This window comes from Morone saxatilis, unplaced genomic scaffold, assembly GCF_004916995.1.
Source record: "Morone saxatilis isolate NCDOM2014 unplaced genomic scaffold, NCSU_SB_2.0 Contig22, whole genome shotgun sequence".
In the NCBI taxonomy this organism is placed as follows: domain Eukaryota; kingdom Metazoa; phylum Chordata; class Actinopteri; family Moronidae; genus Morone; species Morone saxatilis.
Window position 1 is genome coordinate 22,002,072 of NW_023339785.1, and position 14,618 is coordinate 22,016,689.

The 14,618-nt window shown below is 37.5% G+C and overlaps 1 protein-coding gene across 1 annotated transcript in view; it reads right to left on the reverse strand.

Moving 5' to 3' along the window:
* Positions 1-2,835: 2,835 nt before the first annotated feature.
* Positions 2,836-14,618, reverse strand: part of LOC118333385 (AF4/FMR2 family member 2-like) — a 69,999-nt gene continuing 58,216 nt past the window's right edge. The window contains exons 18-21 of the mRNA XM_035668992.1: positions 13,990-14,083; positions 12,557-12,609; positions 11,541-11,761; positions 2,836-10,254 (exon numbers count right to left, since the gene is read on the reverse strand). Coding sequence (XP_035524885.1) covers positions 10,133-10,254; positions 11,541-11,761; positions 12,557-12,609; positions 13,990-14,083 — 490 coding nt within the window. The 3' untranslated portion in view covers positions 2,836-10,132. The remainder of the gene's footprint in view (positions 10,255-11,540; positions 11,762-12,556; positions 12,610-13,989; positions 14,084-14,618) is intronic.

Here is a 14,618-nt window from a genome sequence, read left to right on the forward strand (position 1 = left end):
TCAAACTGTCAAACTAGTCAGTGCTGATCAAATACGAATCCAACTTATTTTACTGTGTTGACTATTTCTCACCAAAAATCGTTTCAGAAACATATTTTAGTGAACTGTTTAGCCGTCATGGTGACGACCATAATGCCAAACTCGAGGCTTCAGAACTGTTCTCCACAAACTAATAGGTGACGTCATGATAGGTTCACACTTGGTTTCAATGTAGCTGAGGTTAGCATGTAGCATATCTAGTACAGGAAAGGAGGAAGTTGGCCGACGCTTGCTCAACTGTTATTGGAGCACAGAGCAAAACGGGGCGGGACAGGAAGGATCAGTTGTTACCTGTCTACCTTACTGTGTTATCAAAACAAGTACACCTTTGTGCTGATAAAAAATCTAAAATGTTGGTCCATCACAAGGTTTACACAGTGAAAGACACATTTTACTACACACGAACTGGTGTTAAACACAAGAATATCTTCTTGTTATAATGAGAAACTGTTCTTTTTGTCTGACATTCACCCTTTGCTTGCATTTAGAGAGATTATCAGCAGCTGATGGTTGTGTGAGCATTTGTAAAACTAAGAGAAAATGTCACAGGGATAATTAAAAGTTCACATCCAGAATTGGCCTCTTACTGCTGGCAAAAATATTAGTAATATTTATTCCAAAATCTCCTCTCATTAGTATTTGTTACACTCCCAAAGATCTGAAGTCACATTCTGACTCCAGACTCCGAAGCCTGCATTTGATTTAAATACATATCTATCTAAAATCAACTCCCTGCATCTCAATCAGATGCTTTTATTTAAAGGCCCAAAGCAGAGTTTATTTTTATTCAGATCGTCTGTAAGAATATACCATGGGAATGGATAATGAGCTTCTTACAACTTTTAAAACTCTGTCAACGTGTTGGGACTGCTCAACCAGGCTGCTCACACAGGGGGGAAACTTGTGCTTCGGCCGCCTTGATCGCAGCGCCAGTCCACATGTTAGAGTCAATAAATGGCAGTGTGCATGAAGTTCTAGTGCTCATGCTACATTAGCTGTGTTTCTCTCCAGCTGTCTAAACACACTTTTGAAGTGTCACAAAGAATAAATCCAGTGTGTTTTGGCTCAGCTGTTGAGTGGATGTGGAGATGTAGATATTAAATGATTTTAATAGAGAACAACAGTGATACGTTAAAGTCAGTGTATTGTATAAGGGACCCTTTTTTATCATTGAGTAAACTGACATTAAAATATTAAATGCATAATAATAACACTACAGAACAACTGATCAACTGTACAATTAATTGCAGTAGGTTTGTCTGTTTATCAGATGGTGAAGGCTCTGTGAATATAGCACATGTTGTGTATATGTTATATAATAATATAAAGTTTGAAAATAACAATTTCATGTAGTTTTTCTTCACAGAAATGAACCCAAAGTCTGAGATTTAGTCAACAACTTGAGTGCGGTGTTTCGGACAGTGCGGTGTACATTAGGAGGTTGTATTATAATTATTATATTTTATTATTAATTATTATATTTTATTATTATAATGATAATAATAATAATAATAATAATAATAATAATCATATGTATGTTTTAATTGGTGTATAATCATCTGAAAATAAGAATTCTTGTTTCTTTTGTTTCCTTATGAGCCTTTTATATCTACAGACATCACGGGTTGCCTTTCATGGAGGCCGCCATGTTGAGCCAACATGTTTCTACAAGAACAAACCAAACACTGGCTCTGTGTGTTTTGCGGCCATTGTAGTTCCTTCTTCTTTGAAAGGGAAGGTGAAGCGAGGGAAATGCAATCTGCAACTACACTGCTAGATGCCACTAAATTCTACACACTGGAACTTTAAAATTAAGAAGGCCTCGCAACCTCCCTGTATAACTTTGGCGAGCCCTGCTGGAGTCCCCGGCCCCCCAGATTGGGAACCACTGCATTAAAGTCATCAGGATCTACTCGGGTCAGATTTCCCTTTGGGGTTAATTGATGCTTATTGCAGCAATATGTGTGTGTCCATACATTTTGGTCTCTCTGTGGATGTGGGCACGTGTGTTGTGTTATGTGTGTGTGTGATGCTTAACCATATCTCTGAGAGCTTATTTGACTGCATGATTACCTATGGCAATTAAACCTATAAATCTAAGCTGTCGGTGTGTTGGCTCTACACCAAGGACACACACACTCACCTAATATGTCTTAGGGCCTGAAAAAAGGCTTTCCACCTCCCTACTCATTTAGGGAAATACTTCATTAGATGGGATTTGTGTCTCCCAGAAAATTTAAATTGGACTTTAACGTGAGACTCCTTGTCTTTACGCCGTTGTTATTCTTCTCATTTCACTCTGAAGTCCATCGAGCTCTTTTTCACCGTCTCTTACTTTCTAAAGACACACAGCCTTCTCCTTCCCTCTTGAATTCTAATGTGTGGCTATTTTCAATGAATTAATCATGCATGGTGAAGTAGGCTAATAGTTGTTATGATGTAGAAATAAGAGTCCATTAGTGCTAAGAAGACTAGCTTGGCTCTTATAATGTATTACATCAAGGCCACTCAAAGACTCAGGTCTTTCTTATAAAATAATCTCGTTGAGTGTAAAACTGGAGAGATTTTACTCATTAAGTAGTCTCAGTCTTATTGTAAGAATGAATATTTAAGGTGTTAATATTATGGTTTTATTACAGTCAATGTCTGTTTGCTATCTCTTGTTGATAATTCAATATAACAACAAGATTTTATGTTTTCTTGTAGTGAATTTGAAATCGTTATGAGTGCAAATGTTTATAAAAGCCAATTATAACATTTTAAAAAGACACATAAGACCATGAGAGCAGCCGGACCACTGGTTTAAACAGATTTTAATCCATATTTTAGAGACATTAAATATTTAAAAACAATGGAACTGCATCACAACTTCTGATCATCACATAGAACAACTTCATTATAAAAAGAACCATATAAAAGGCCAAAAGATAGCACTGATAGAAACAGAAAAACAGCTGAAGTTGTGCAACACATTTAAAAATACAATGCAATCCATGTTGGACGGATGTGTTTCCGAATGTTATTTTGTAGAAATCTTTACAATGTTGCAAGTGATGTACATCAGAACCACAGACAGAGATTTGTCAGGTTGAATCAGAGGCACCGTGTTGCTGCCCGTCCACCAATGACTGGGCTGTAAATATGCTAATTTAATCATATAATCATAACACTTTAAAGGTGCCTTGTAGCATTTTTAACATCAATAAATGCCACATGAATTTGGATCCTGCTGCAATAACCAAAGTAGATCATCACCAAGAATACAGTCCACAAAGCTAAAGAAAGGTTAGTCGTACTGTAAAAACTTGACAAGAATCTACGAGGTTTATGATTAAAAGTGTCTCAGTTTTTAGAAAAATTCGGCCCGAACAACCACTGGCGGTCGGGAAGTGCCTAGTTTAAGAAACCGCTACATTTCGCACCTTTAAAGATTTTGCACTGAATCCAAGTTAACTGACCTGGATCTATTCTGCATTACAGCTGAGACCAGCTGATGGTTTTTCCACTGGAGGGAACAGAATGACCAATGTCCACACAGTTTTTTTACTTCCTGTTTTATGGGTTGTTCTCATCGTGGGGCCGTTTTAAACCACTGCCATATGTAACACCATTTGTCCCAGCAGGGATGCAATATTACAAAATAACTGCACATGAGACACTGAAACCATCAAAGCAACCTTGGCAGAGGTTAACATAGTTTCAGAGGGAATATTACTGATTAAAATGATACTGCTGCTTTTTTTTTAAATGTTCCTGTTTAGTGTCAGACTGATTGGGAACCGGCTGTCCTATTGTTAGTGGATAAAAAGCTCTTTGATTAACTTAATGATATGTTTTTAATTATATAATCCAAAGTTTGACTTCTGCATGGACAGTATTTTATATTTACTGCTACATTACCCTAATACAGGAGCTTTATATCAACTACAAAGCCTATTAAAGAAATTGTGCAACACTAAATACGCTTATTTGCTTTCTTTCTAAGAGTTAGATGTGAAGTTTGGTACCACTTTCATGTCAAAGATAGAGCTAGATAGATAGAAAATAAAGCAATAAACCTAGCTTAGCATAAAGACTGGAAACAGGGGGAAACGGCTAACCAGCAGCACCTCTAAACTCACTAATTAACACGTTGCATGTCGTTAGTTTAATCTGTACATAAACAGAAATGTAAAAGCAACAATTTGTGGTTTTAGGGAGAGTTGGCTGCTGGAACTATTTCTTTGTAGTTTTGTTAAGTGTGTGGATAACACAAACAAGATACAAAGTGTTAATTAGTGAGCTTTAAAGAGGCGGGTAATAGCTCTTTCTCCCTGCTCCTAATCTTTATGCTAAGCTAGGATAATTATCTCCTGGTTCCAGGTCCGTACTCGATACGCACAAAGAGTGAATCGATTTTCTTGTTTTACTCTAGAAAAGAAAGTGCAACTATTCCTGTCAGTGTGTTCAGGGGTGGATCTAGAGGGGTGGCATGCCTTGGCACTAGAGGTGTAAGAAAATATTGCATCGATTCTCAGAAATACTGTATCCATATTTAGATTTAAACTTCCAACTGCTAGATAGCAGAGTTGTAAACTGAGGATGTTACAGGGACAAATGCAGATCCCACTGCACAATATATTGCCTTGCCAACAGAATCACAATATATTGCAATATGAAATGATTTCTAATGCCAGCTACAGATATTTGTATTCAATGTGCCACAGTAATATAATGTTTTTAAGTTCAAATAAATGTTCTTTTATAATTTTTTTCAAGCGAATAGTAATCCATCCATGCCCTGCGTGTATTCCACCGCACCATAAATAAACACAGTATATTGGTTGCAGAACTTATTTGGCAAAGTGTGGTATTCTGGTACAACTGAAGATAAGAATTTCCCCATACTAATAGTAGCTTTCTCTAAGGAATAACTTGAAAGGGACTTATGATGATTACTACTTAGTAATTAAGCATAAAAGAGAAAACATGATGCAACATGTTAGCAGTTATTAGCAGTAGTGATAGCGTATTAATTTCCCTCCAGTGACCTCAACAAATGATTATTTATCAGATAAATAGAGACTAATCTCTTTCAAATATTTGTTTCTACACTGTTGCATGACTCCAACAGTACAACTGAGGACAATCAAATGGAAAAAAAACAAGAGAGAAAAAGCAGCTTTCTGGTAGATTACAAGGAATTTGAGAAGAAAAAACCCTTTATTGTCTTTATAAATACTGCTAGTTCATTTACTGTATGAGGCAGTTTTGGCAATTTCATAAGCAATCAAAGTGTATCTGTGATTTTCTGAAATGCAAACAAATATTAGAGACACTCATCACTACTGGAGAGATTATCAATGTATTATCAGCTTGTAGCCATCTGTTGTCAAAAAATAAATCAGTCTGTTTAAGCTCTCTATTGTAATCACCACAGCAGCGACGCTGTTTCTGTCACTGCTGCTTTTGATAAACAGGTTGACAACTGTGATAATGTAACAGGAGCTAATGAGATATTTAGTAAGATGTCAGCAGAATAAAAGGCCATGCTGAGGCAGTCTGTCTCCAAAACGTTTCAGAATATACGGACATTGTTTGACATTGCATATAGTCAAATGAACTGTTGCGTGAATTCAACATTTACCATAACCACCATGTGACATGTAGCATGGCGGGATGAAACCGATGCTTCCTATGATGTCACCAATGCAAAGTTTTTTGACATTTTACAGCATATTATTGTATAAATATATTGTACCGCTGCATATAATCAAAATAAGGACCATTGTGTGAAAGTAACAATAACCATATAGTAACATCACTGTTTCACCATAAAACAAAACAACATCGAACATCATTGAATTGGACTGAGCAACACTGTGGATCAACTATTGACTTGTAATGGCTGAGGTCTGACTGAAACAGTTTGTGGGTTTTGTTTGTTGGCTGTTGTAGACGTTCATTGGCTCATTGGGACATTTTGGCTTCATGACCTCAAATAATTAAAATTTAAAAAAAAAGAAAAGAAACAACAACTTTAAAAAAGGCATTTTTGTTGAACCACAGGGAGTGGAGTTTGGGACGGTTATCCAAAATGTTCACTGTTAAACATTTTCAGGCTTTCAGATGAAGAACCATGAGTCCATTTTAAAGGAATAGTTTTGACATTTTTTGGAAATATGCTTATTCACATTCTAGCTGGTAGTTACCACTCTCATGTCCACTCTAAATCACCCAGTTAGCTTAGCTTAGCACAAAGAATGGAAACAGGGCTAACTTGGCTTTATTCAAAAAATAACAAAATCTGCTTACAATCAATTCAAATGCGCACTAATTAACACGTTATACCTCGTTATTTTAATCTGTACACCCGACCAAGAAACAAACGAAGGTTGGTTGGGCGATGAGATAAATATTAAAATCAATCAATAAATAAATCGGGATTTACAGACTTGATGCTTCAGCTAGCGTTAGGTACCCAGCAGGTAGTGAACCTCTCCTAACAAGAGATGTCCATTTGCTGTTAAAACATTCTTCTAAACTGTGTCAGGTGAAGATGTGACTCGCCCTACTCTGCCTCTGATTGGCTTACCCTGACAACCCTAACCAACCTCACTCCTCATGCCTAAAAATCTAACTAACCAAACCAATGAAGGCAATGAGTGCCAGTCAGTCAGAGGTAGAGAAGAGCGGTTCATGACTTCACCACCCTGGGAAAAGAAATTGGTGTATGGGACTGTCATGATTCACAACAGCTAATATAGCAGCTTACACCTAACTAACCTTTTAGAGCACGTTGTAATAACTGGATTGTCACAGTCAAACTTTTTACACATTGTATGAAAACAAATCGGATTAACCAGCCCTAAAACAAACCGGTAGGTGGATTTTGTTACCTTTGGACGAAACCAAGCTGTAGCTGTTTCCCGTTTTCCAATCTTAATGCTAACCTAAGCTAACTGACTGCTGGCTCTAGTTTCAAATTTATCATACAAACATGAGATCAATCTTCTCATCTTATGAAGGCAAATTAAGCGCATTTCCTATAAAAAGTTGAACTCTTCCTGTTCATTGACTTGATGTTCTTGAACCTCCATCGGACTGTTAGCGTTGTGCATTTGAAGCAGCTCTGTTTTTTCTCACTGTAAATGATTATGTGACAAGAAATACATTTGACTGTTTTTTTTGTTTTTGTTTTTTTCTTTTTCAAAATGGACACAAGTAGTTCTTGGTCTGAAGCTATCATTTATTGCATGCGATGGTTTTAATTTTTCAGGCATTTCAGACAAACCCATACTTGCTCAAATCATTAAGATAAAAAAAACAAAACAGCAACTGATGCAAATTTGACACGTTAAATCACACATTTTTTCTTAAAGCCAAACCCTGGTGTCGTCATAAACGCCAGTAAAAAGCTTGTGGAAACATTTGATTTTACGAAAAACAATCTCATATTTATACCAATATGGTATGGAAAATTATTTAGATTAATTCTTTGTTCTTAAATAAATAGAGCAATTCCCACTGGACACAAATAGAGGCACTTGAGTTTCTTTTTTTTTTGTCAAAGTGAAAATTACTTTCCACATCCGCATTGTCTTCCATACACATTCAGCGATGGTCAAATGATCCAAAACATAAAAACTCATGCTTGATGTGCTGGATTTACAGGGACCATGAAAAAAAAATCTAGATTTTAAGTCTTTATAGCACAAGTGAAAAAGAGAGGCGGACGCTGCACGGAAACAAAACGCTCTTCTTTTGTTTTTATGTGCCACAAAGGGTTAAAAATCAGATTATGTTTGGTGCTGTGTAAATGCAGCCATACCCTGTGCATGGACATACACACTCACACATATATATAGATACCCTATTTTTGTTGTTCCACCTCCTCATTCATTCACATTGAATCATTCACAAGACACTAAAAAAACAAAAACACTGTTTTCAGGAGTCACAGTCTGTACATTATGGTACACAAACATCATCATTGTCCAGTCAGGTAATGATTTAAATAGACTTGACAATCAGCTGTACACTTATACACACCAACAACACAACACAACAAATGCGGGGAAATGACTACAAGACATCCAGCAGATGATTTGATCTCATTAAGCGCTGTACAAAGTCGCTGCTGATGCAAGGATTTTCTTTGACATCAGGGCAGAAAAGCCGACATGAGAGTTGTTTACTTGATCTGCTCGTGGGTGGGGTGCTTAATTAGAGCCAAATCATACTGAATCCTGTAGTTTTTTCCCCCTTAAGTGTTTGACACCTTAGTGGGTGGGTTACTATGGGAAATAGAACTGAGTGGAATTTCACCAAAGCTCATAACCAGTGAGAGAAGAACCAGACAAATGCTTTTTTTTTTTGTTTTTCATTTGTAGGACCAGTGAATTGAGCGCTTGTTTTGCTAAGCTGTTAACTCCCCAGACTGCCACTTGACCAGGTCTTGTAGCTAGAAACATCTCAATGTTCAAGTTGTCTTGATTGGATTGTACTGGGAGGCTCCACATCTGAGATCTCACAGCTTCTATTTAAACAAACCATTGATGTACTCAACTATCCTGATGCTCATATTGATACTTAAAAATGCAATAAGAGGTAGGGCTGGGTATCAAACCTCAATACTAAAATCAGTCCATTGCAGCAAGTATCAAAAACTGTCAAGTATGAAACGCTGGTATCATGTCTGGTCAAATTCATTATCCTGTTTATTCTTTGTTTAGATAATTCCCAATTTAACTACAAATTTAGCCATTTAATTAAGGCAAAATCTTTGTATGACTGCTTGTGTTTAGACATTTAACTTCGAAATGAAAAATTAAAAGGGATTAGTAGAAAAACATTCTTCATCTTCATCTTTATATATTGTTTTGGTATTCAGCACCAAAGCTCAGGAATCGTATCGGCACAGTATAAAAAGCTTTTAAACAGTAACTGACCCTATGTAGAGGTAGGCGAGGGCGTTCGAAAAAACTTTAATTATGTGAGATATAAATCCAGAATTAAGAAGCAAATTCAGATTTCCCTTCTGATTGATTTAGCGTCACCGGCTGGTGGTGAACAAATAAATAATAATAATAAAGTCCTAGAGAAACTTTTTTCTGTGCATTGTTTCCTGGGAGTTTTTACGCCATTTTAATCCAGCACAAGAATGGTGGAGTCTGACACTGATGTCGCAAACTATTATATGAAAGGCAGCTAACAAGAGTACCTACATTTAATGGCTACAACAGAATTGATGCCAGTCATAAATACTATGAAAAATTGAGTTTGATGTTGGATGAAATTCTTCAGGAGTACAACTTTAAATGAAATGAAAAACCACAAAGACTTTTAAGCAGTCATTCTCAAGAAGCCTTTTTGTGACTAATTACTGTATGTTGTTAAATTACTTAAAGAATACACAACACAGCCAGCAGCTCCCGACTGAAATAGAAGATAACTTCAGCCAAAGCTCTAGTGCTTTTAGCTGAGCCTCTTTCCTTTACCAGCGTGGTCCTTATCTAATGGATTGGACCGGTACTCCACTTTGGATCAATATCAGCCCGAGGCTTTAATTCTAGTCCCAATCACAGACACATTTCCCGGCCACTGCTGGAGCAGATGAGCCTGTGTTGAGCTCCTTTCCTACCTTCAGCCTCCTTAATCACATCAGCCTCTCACATATCTTTTTGAAAATGATCCTGTCTTAGTAAAAATACCTTTCCTCTGCAGTTCTTATTTCTATTCAGGGACACAGGGAGGTTTGTAACATATATTGTCCCTTCAGGAATTAAGGCTACCTTCACTGATGTACAGTTGCTCTAAAAAGCAGCATCAGCCAAATTCTAATATGCTAATTTGTATTGTGTGGTTCACAGTTAGAAATCCCCCAAACTTAGTTACTGTTCAGGCCTAATTGTGAATGATTTTTTTAGCCCAATTAATCCGCCCAGTGTATGCTGATACATTACTGTGAGTGGTGTCAGGTCATTTGAAGGATCCCAGTGGGAACTGAAGCATCGTCCTGAGTCTCATCTCACTTGTTATCCCAGTTCTAGCTCCCAGGCCCATTTCTTTTTTCTTTTTTTTTTTGTTGTAAAGTTTGGCTCTGGTCCAGTCCTTACAGCAGGTGAGCCTCTATGCGGAGCCAGTGCAGTCCCTGTCTGATGTATCGGACCAGCTCAGTCATGCTGCTCTGCTGACTCAACGGCTCCATCACTGAGTCCAGCTCCTGGAAGAATTCTACAGCAGGACGAGGGAGAAACACAGTTACTGACGGTTACTTTTGTGCTGAAATTAAACACATTATTACAGGCTGAGTGCTTTTACTGACGGTGCTCTGGGTATCAAATAGGCAAAGTCAAGTAAGTGATTCATCCATAAAACACAAAACTTGGTCTACAACAGTTTATTATTGTATATCTATTTTTGTTGAGCAGCAATCTAATTTATAAAATAAAGTAAATGTACTTTTATTGTAAAAATTCATCCATAACAAATTTGAGTTTCATTTGGTGGCTCTGGCAGCACGATAATTGGCTTGACATGTTGTCAGCATGCTTGTTAGGTTTACTAGCTGAGGAGGGTGGTTGTTTTGCCGGTTGCCTGGTGGGTAAGGCAGCATGTTGCCGGTGATAGCAGCAATATACTAGTTAGCTTGACATGTTGTCAGCTGGTTGTTGGCTAGCATGCTGTTAGCTCATGAGGTTGTAGACAAAGGTGAATATAATATTAATGAACTGATCCAACTTCTCACATGATTTTTTAGCTCAGTAAACGGTTTCCTAATTAGTTTATGGTCTCAATGTCTAGTTTCAAGTCTTCTCCACAGCATGAGGTTCATTTCTTAAATTATGGTCCCATTTAGAGTAAAATAGACGATGAAGCAGCGTATTTTTGGGGGCGTGGCTACCTTGTGATTAACAAGTCAGCCACTGTAGTTAAGCCTGAGCAGATACAATGTAGATAGGCGAGTATCTGCTCCTTTAATAGGTGACAATAACAATCAAGGACACTTTAAAAGCTAATGCACCTGTGTAAGTGTCCTTGATTTCTATTGTCAGAGAATAGTGTGGAAAAAGTTTCTGATATACTATTTCTAACTATTTCTAACTCTACTACTTATAAACATTAGTTATAAAACATAATTCCTCTCTTCGCCATAAAAATGACATATTTAATGTGTTTATCAGTATCCTTTCTGTCCATTATGATTGCTTATACACACTTTTGAAACTGGTTTTAGCTGTCATTTGTTCTTTTTCATACTTGGTGGAACAAATCAACAGCATTTCTATTGATTTATATTCATCTGGCTACTCAGTGTGCCTGGGCAGACAGCCTGTTTATAAAAGCCTTCACATTTTCTTTCCTAAACACAGAGAATGCAAGAAACAGATGTTTACTACAGTATAAGCATGCACTAAACCTCCTCCAACATTTTTATTTGGTGAGTGTGGTGCAAAAACAAAGCAAAGATGTACATACATTATATACAGTCATGCAAAGTCACTGTGGTCCTACTGTACCTTGGCTATCAGTGGCCAGTCTGTCAGCCGTCTCCCAGTGTTCATAGCTCCGCAGGATGTTGTTAGTGATGTTAACGTGACTGGCAGCCATGTGGTGAATCCGTTGGGGAATAGCCACACTTCCCGACGAGCCGGGGGCACCTCCAGATCCTCCTCCTGCTCCTCCTCCGTTGCTGGCTGGGGAGGGGCTGAGTGAGAGGGGAGATGGAGTCCCATTGACCCTGGAGAATACATGGAGGGCTTTTTATGAGTTATTGATAACATATGAAGAGGAAAGTGTGAACAAAGAGTTATGTATTCCATTTGAATGTAATTACTTACATTACTATTTATCCTAACCAATCATAACTAAATGATCAATAACACAGTATGCTTATGTTTATATTTTGCTGCACAATAATTACGGTGAACATTTGTCAGACATAATAGCAGTCTTTGACTGTCTAGTCTGTTTTGGCTTTGACTTTGCAGCGAGCTATATCAAATACAATAAAGGAGTAATCACTCCAGACCTGAGGCTATAAAAAGTGAGGGGGTGTGTGGCATTCACTGTATAATAACATCAGTCATGCTAGTACAAACTGCTCCCCCTGCCTTGCACAGCTGGGTGTGTGGCTCTGGCAGTGATGTAATGTCTGTGATGTGGCCTTGACCCTCGCTGACCCAACGACTTGTGCCTGATTCAGTGCTGCACACACACACACACACAACTCCAGTCCTGCTGTTGTGCAGCGTCAGAGCTGTCTGAACTCATTAGCTTCACATCCACAGCTCCTCCACCCCTCTCCTCCTCCATCTATCATCACTCCTTCTCACCCGGCACTTGGCAGCCCCTCCAGTCTTCTCCTCCTCACATCTACAACAAATCAATCCCTTTATTTTCTTCCTGAGGGGTTTGTTTGAGGAAGTGGCTGTCAGTGGCGGCATGGTATTTTGCAGCAAAAGCTGCTGTGAATTATAAATTCTCAATTATCTGTGTGAATGAAGGGGTTGATACTGCGTGTGTGTCTACTCACTTCCCGTTGGTCCTCCAGGGAGAAGGTGCTTGGTGGGAAGTCTTGGCTGAATTCTGGGTCACAAAAAGACAAATGTATATTAATAGGGCTACAAGATATGTTAAAAATATGACTGATGATTAGTAGGAATTTTCATTTTTACATCACAATTTTCATGTTCACAAATAAATACTATTAAAATCATCTCTGCAGCACTATAATACTTCATTATAATGTTGTTATCACACATTTTACCTTTATCAAAAAATTGGTAGCTCTTGTGATTTGGATATTGCACTTTCTGTGATTCTGTGATTTTGATGACATTTCAATTAATTATGAACCCCTGTTTTTTATTAAAACATGTTTTCATTGCTTACAGTATTTGCTTTACATGATAAGAATGACTAGATACATTATAACATTCAGCAGACATCATATTTTACAGATTTTGGCCATCAAAGATGATCAAAGATGAACCTAGCCAAAAAATGGTTAGCTTAGCATAAAGACTGAATTATTAACATATTGTATCTCGTTTGTTTAATCTGTACAAAAGTGTAAAAATTATGTTGTGGTTTTACACTGGGGTTTATATGCAGATGTTTCACCTTTTAACAGAGCTAGAAGAGCTGTTTCCAGTTTGTATATCAGGCTATGCTAACGACCTGCTACCTGCATCTTCATATTTAACTATAATAAAAATAAATAAAAGAGTGGTATCTATCTTCTCTTCTAAATCTCAGCAATAAAGTGAGTAAGCCTGTTTCACAAAATGTTGAACTCTTCTATTTCTATTTATTTATTGGCTGGTTTAATAGGGTCAGTTTAAAATATTAATGTTAATATAAGATGAGCCGAACCCCACTGGGCCACCAATTTGCCCAATACAGTAAGTGTAATTTCTGAACATTAAATCGTGTAATGTTACATAGTGACAAGCACTTAAAATCCACATTAATGTGTCATGTGGATAAGTATATTACAGAAATGGCAACACTGTTTTTGTGCCATTTCTCTTTTAAAATGAACTGCTCCGACTGATCTCAGTTATTTTTTTTTCCTTTCTGTCAACACATACTGTATGTACACAGCCAGCACACACTAAACCCAGAGTCAGTCCCTTTCCAGAAATCCAATCCCATCAATGCAAATGCGGCACTGTGATAATGACATCCTCAGTAATTAATTAAACTAAACATAATCAATCAAAACAAGCACATTAAACCCTAACAATCCACTGTGATGATTGATGGAGCTAATTAATACATTAATATCAAAGAGAAAGAATGGATTTTAATAACTTCATGCAAAATTAATGCACAGGCACCATGAAAATGAATATGAAATGTATTTGAGGGATTGTAATTAGCTTTTCATGTTTTTCAACCGCAGAGGGAGAAAATGAGAGCGGAGGGGAAGGAAGTCCATGTCCATGTGTGCTTGTGTGTTACCTTGAAGTACTCCATGAGCGACCGCGAGTACTTGACAGCGTGGTCTTTCTTCAGATGGAACATCCTCAGATACAGCAGAGACAGACAGCGGTTACTATGGAAACAAAACCATTAGAAGGCAGATGAATCCTCTGTACAAATTCCCTTTAAAGCTCCGTTCTCAACATTATTTTCATGTCATCCACGCACAAAAAAATGCACACGGACTTCAAACACGCCCCACAAGTCCTCGTGGATTAGGAAGAACTTCAGTGAAGTGAAGAATGTGGGGAATGTCTAAAACTACTGTATGATAATTAACAAATCTTTGCTTGTGAATTGTACATTTATTAATTTACAGAGAGGGATAAAAAAAAAAAAAAAACTCCCTGAAATGGTTTTTAGGATCATTGTGAGGAAAAAAAGGTTTTAGCTTCATGGAACAGATCGGTTTGTAAGTGACACAAGTGAGTGATTTCAGAGAAATTGTCACATTCACCAATTTTCTCTTAGTCAGACTTGTCGCACAAGTCATGTACAGATTATCTCCACAGGGGAAAAACACTTTGACACAAGCGACTCAAGAATTGTAGTGCCTTTATCTGAATGAATTTGGAGCTTCTCGCTGCCTCGCAGTCTCTAAGCAGGTC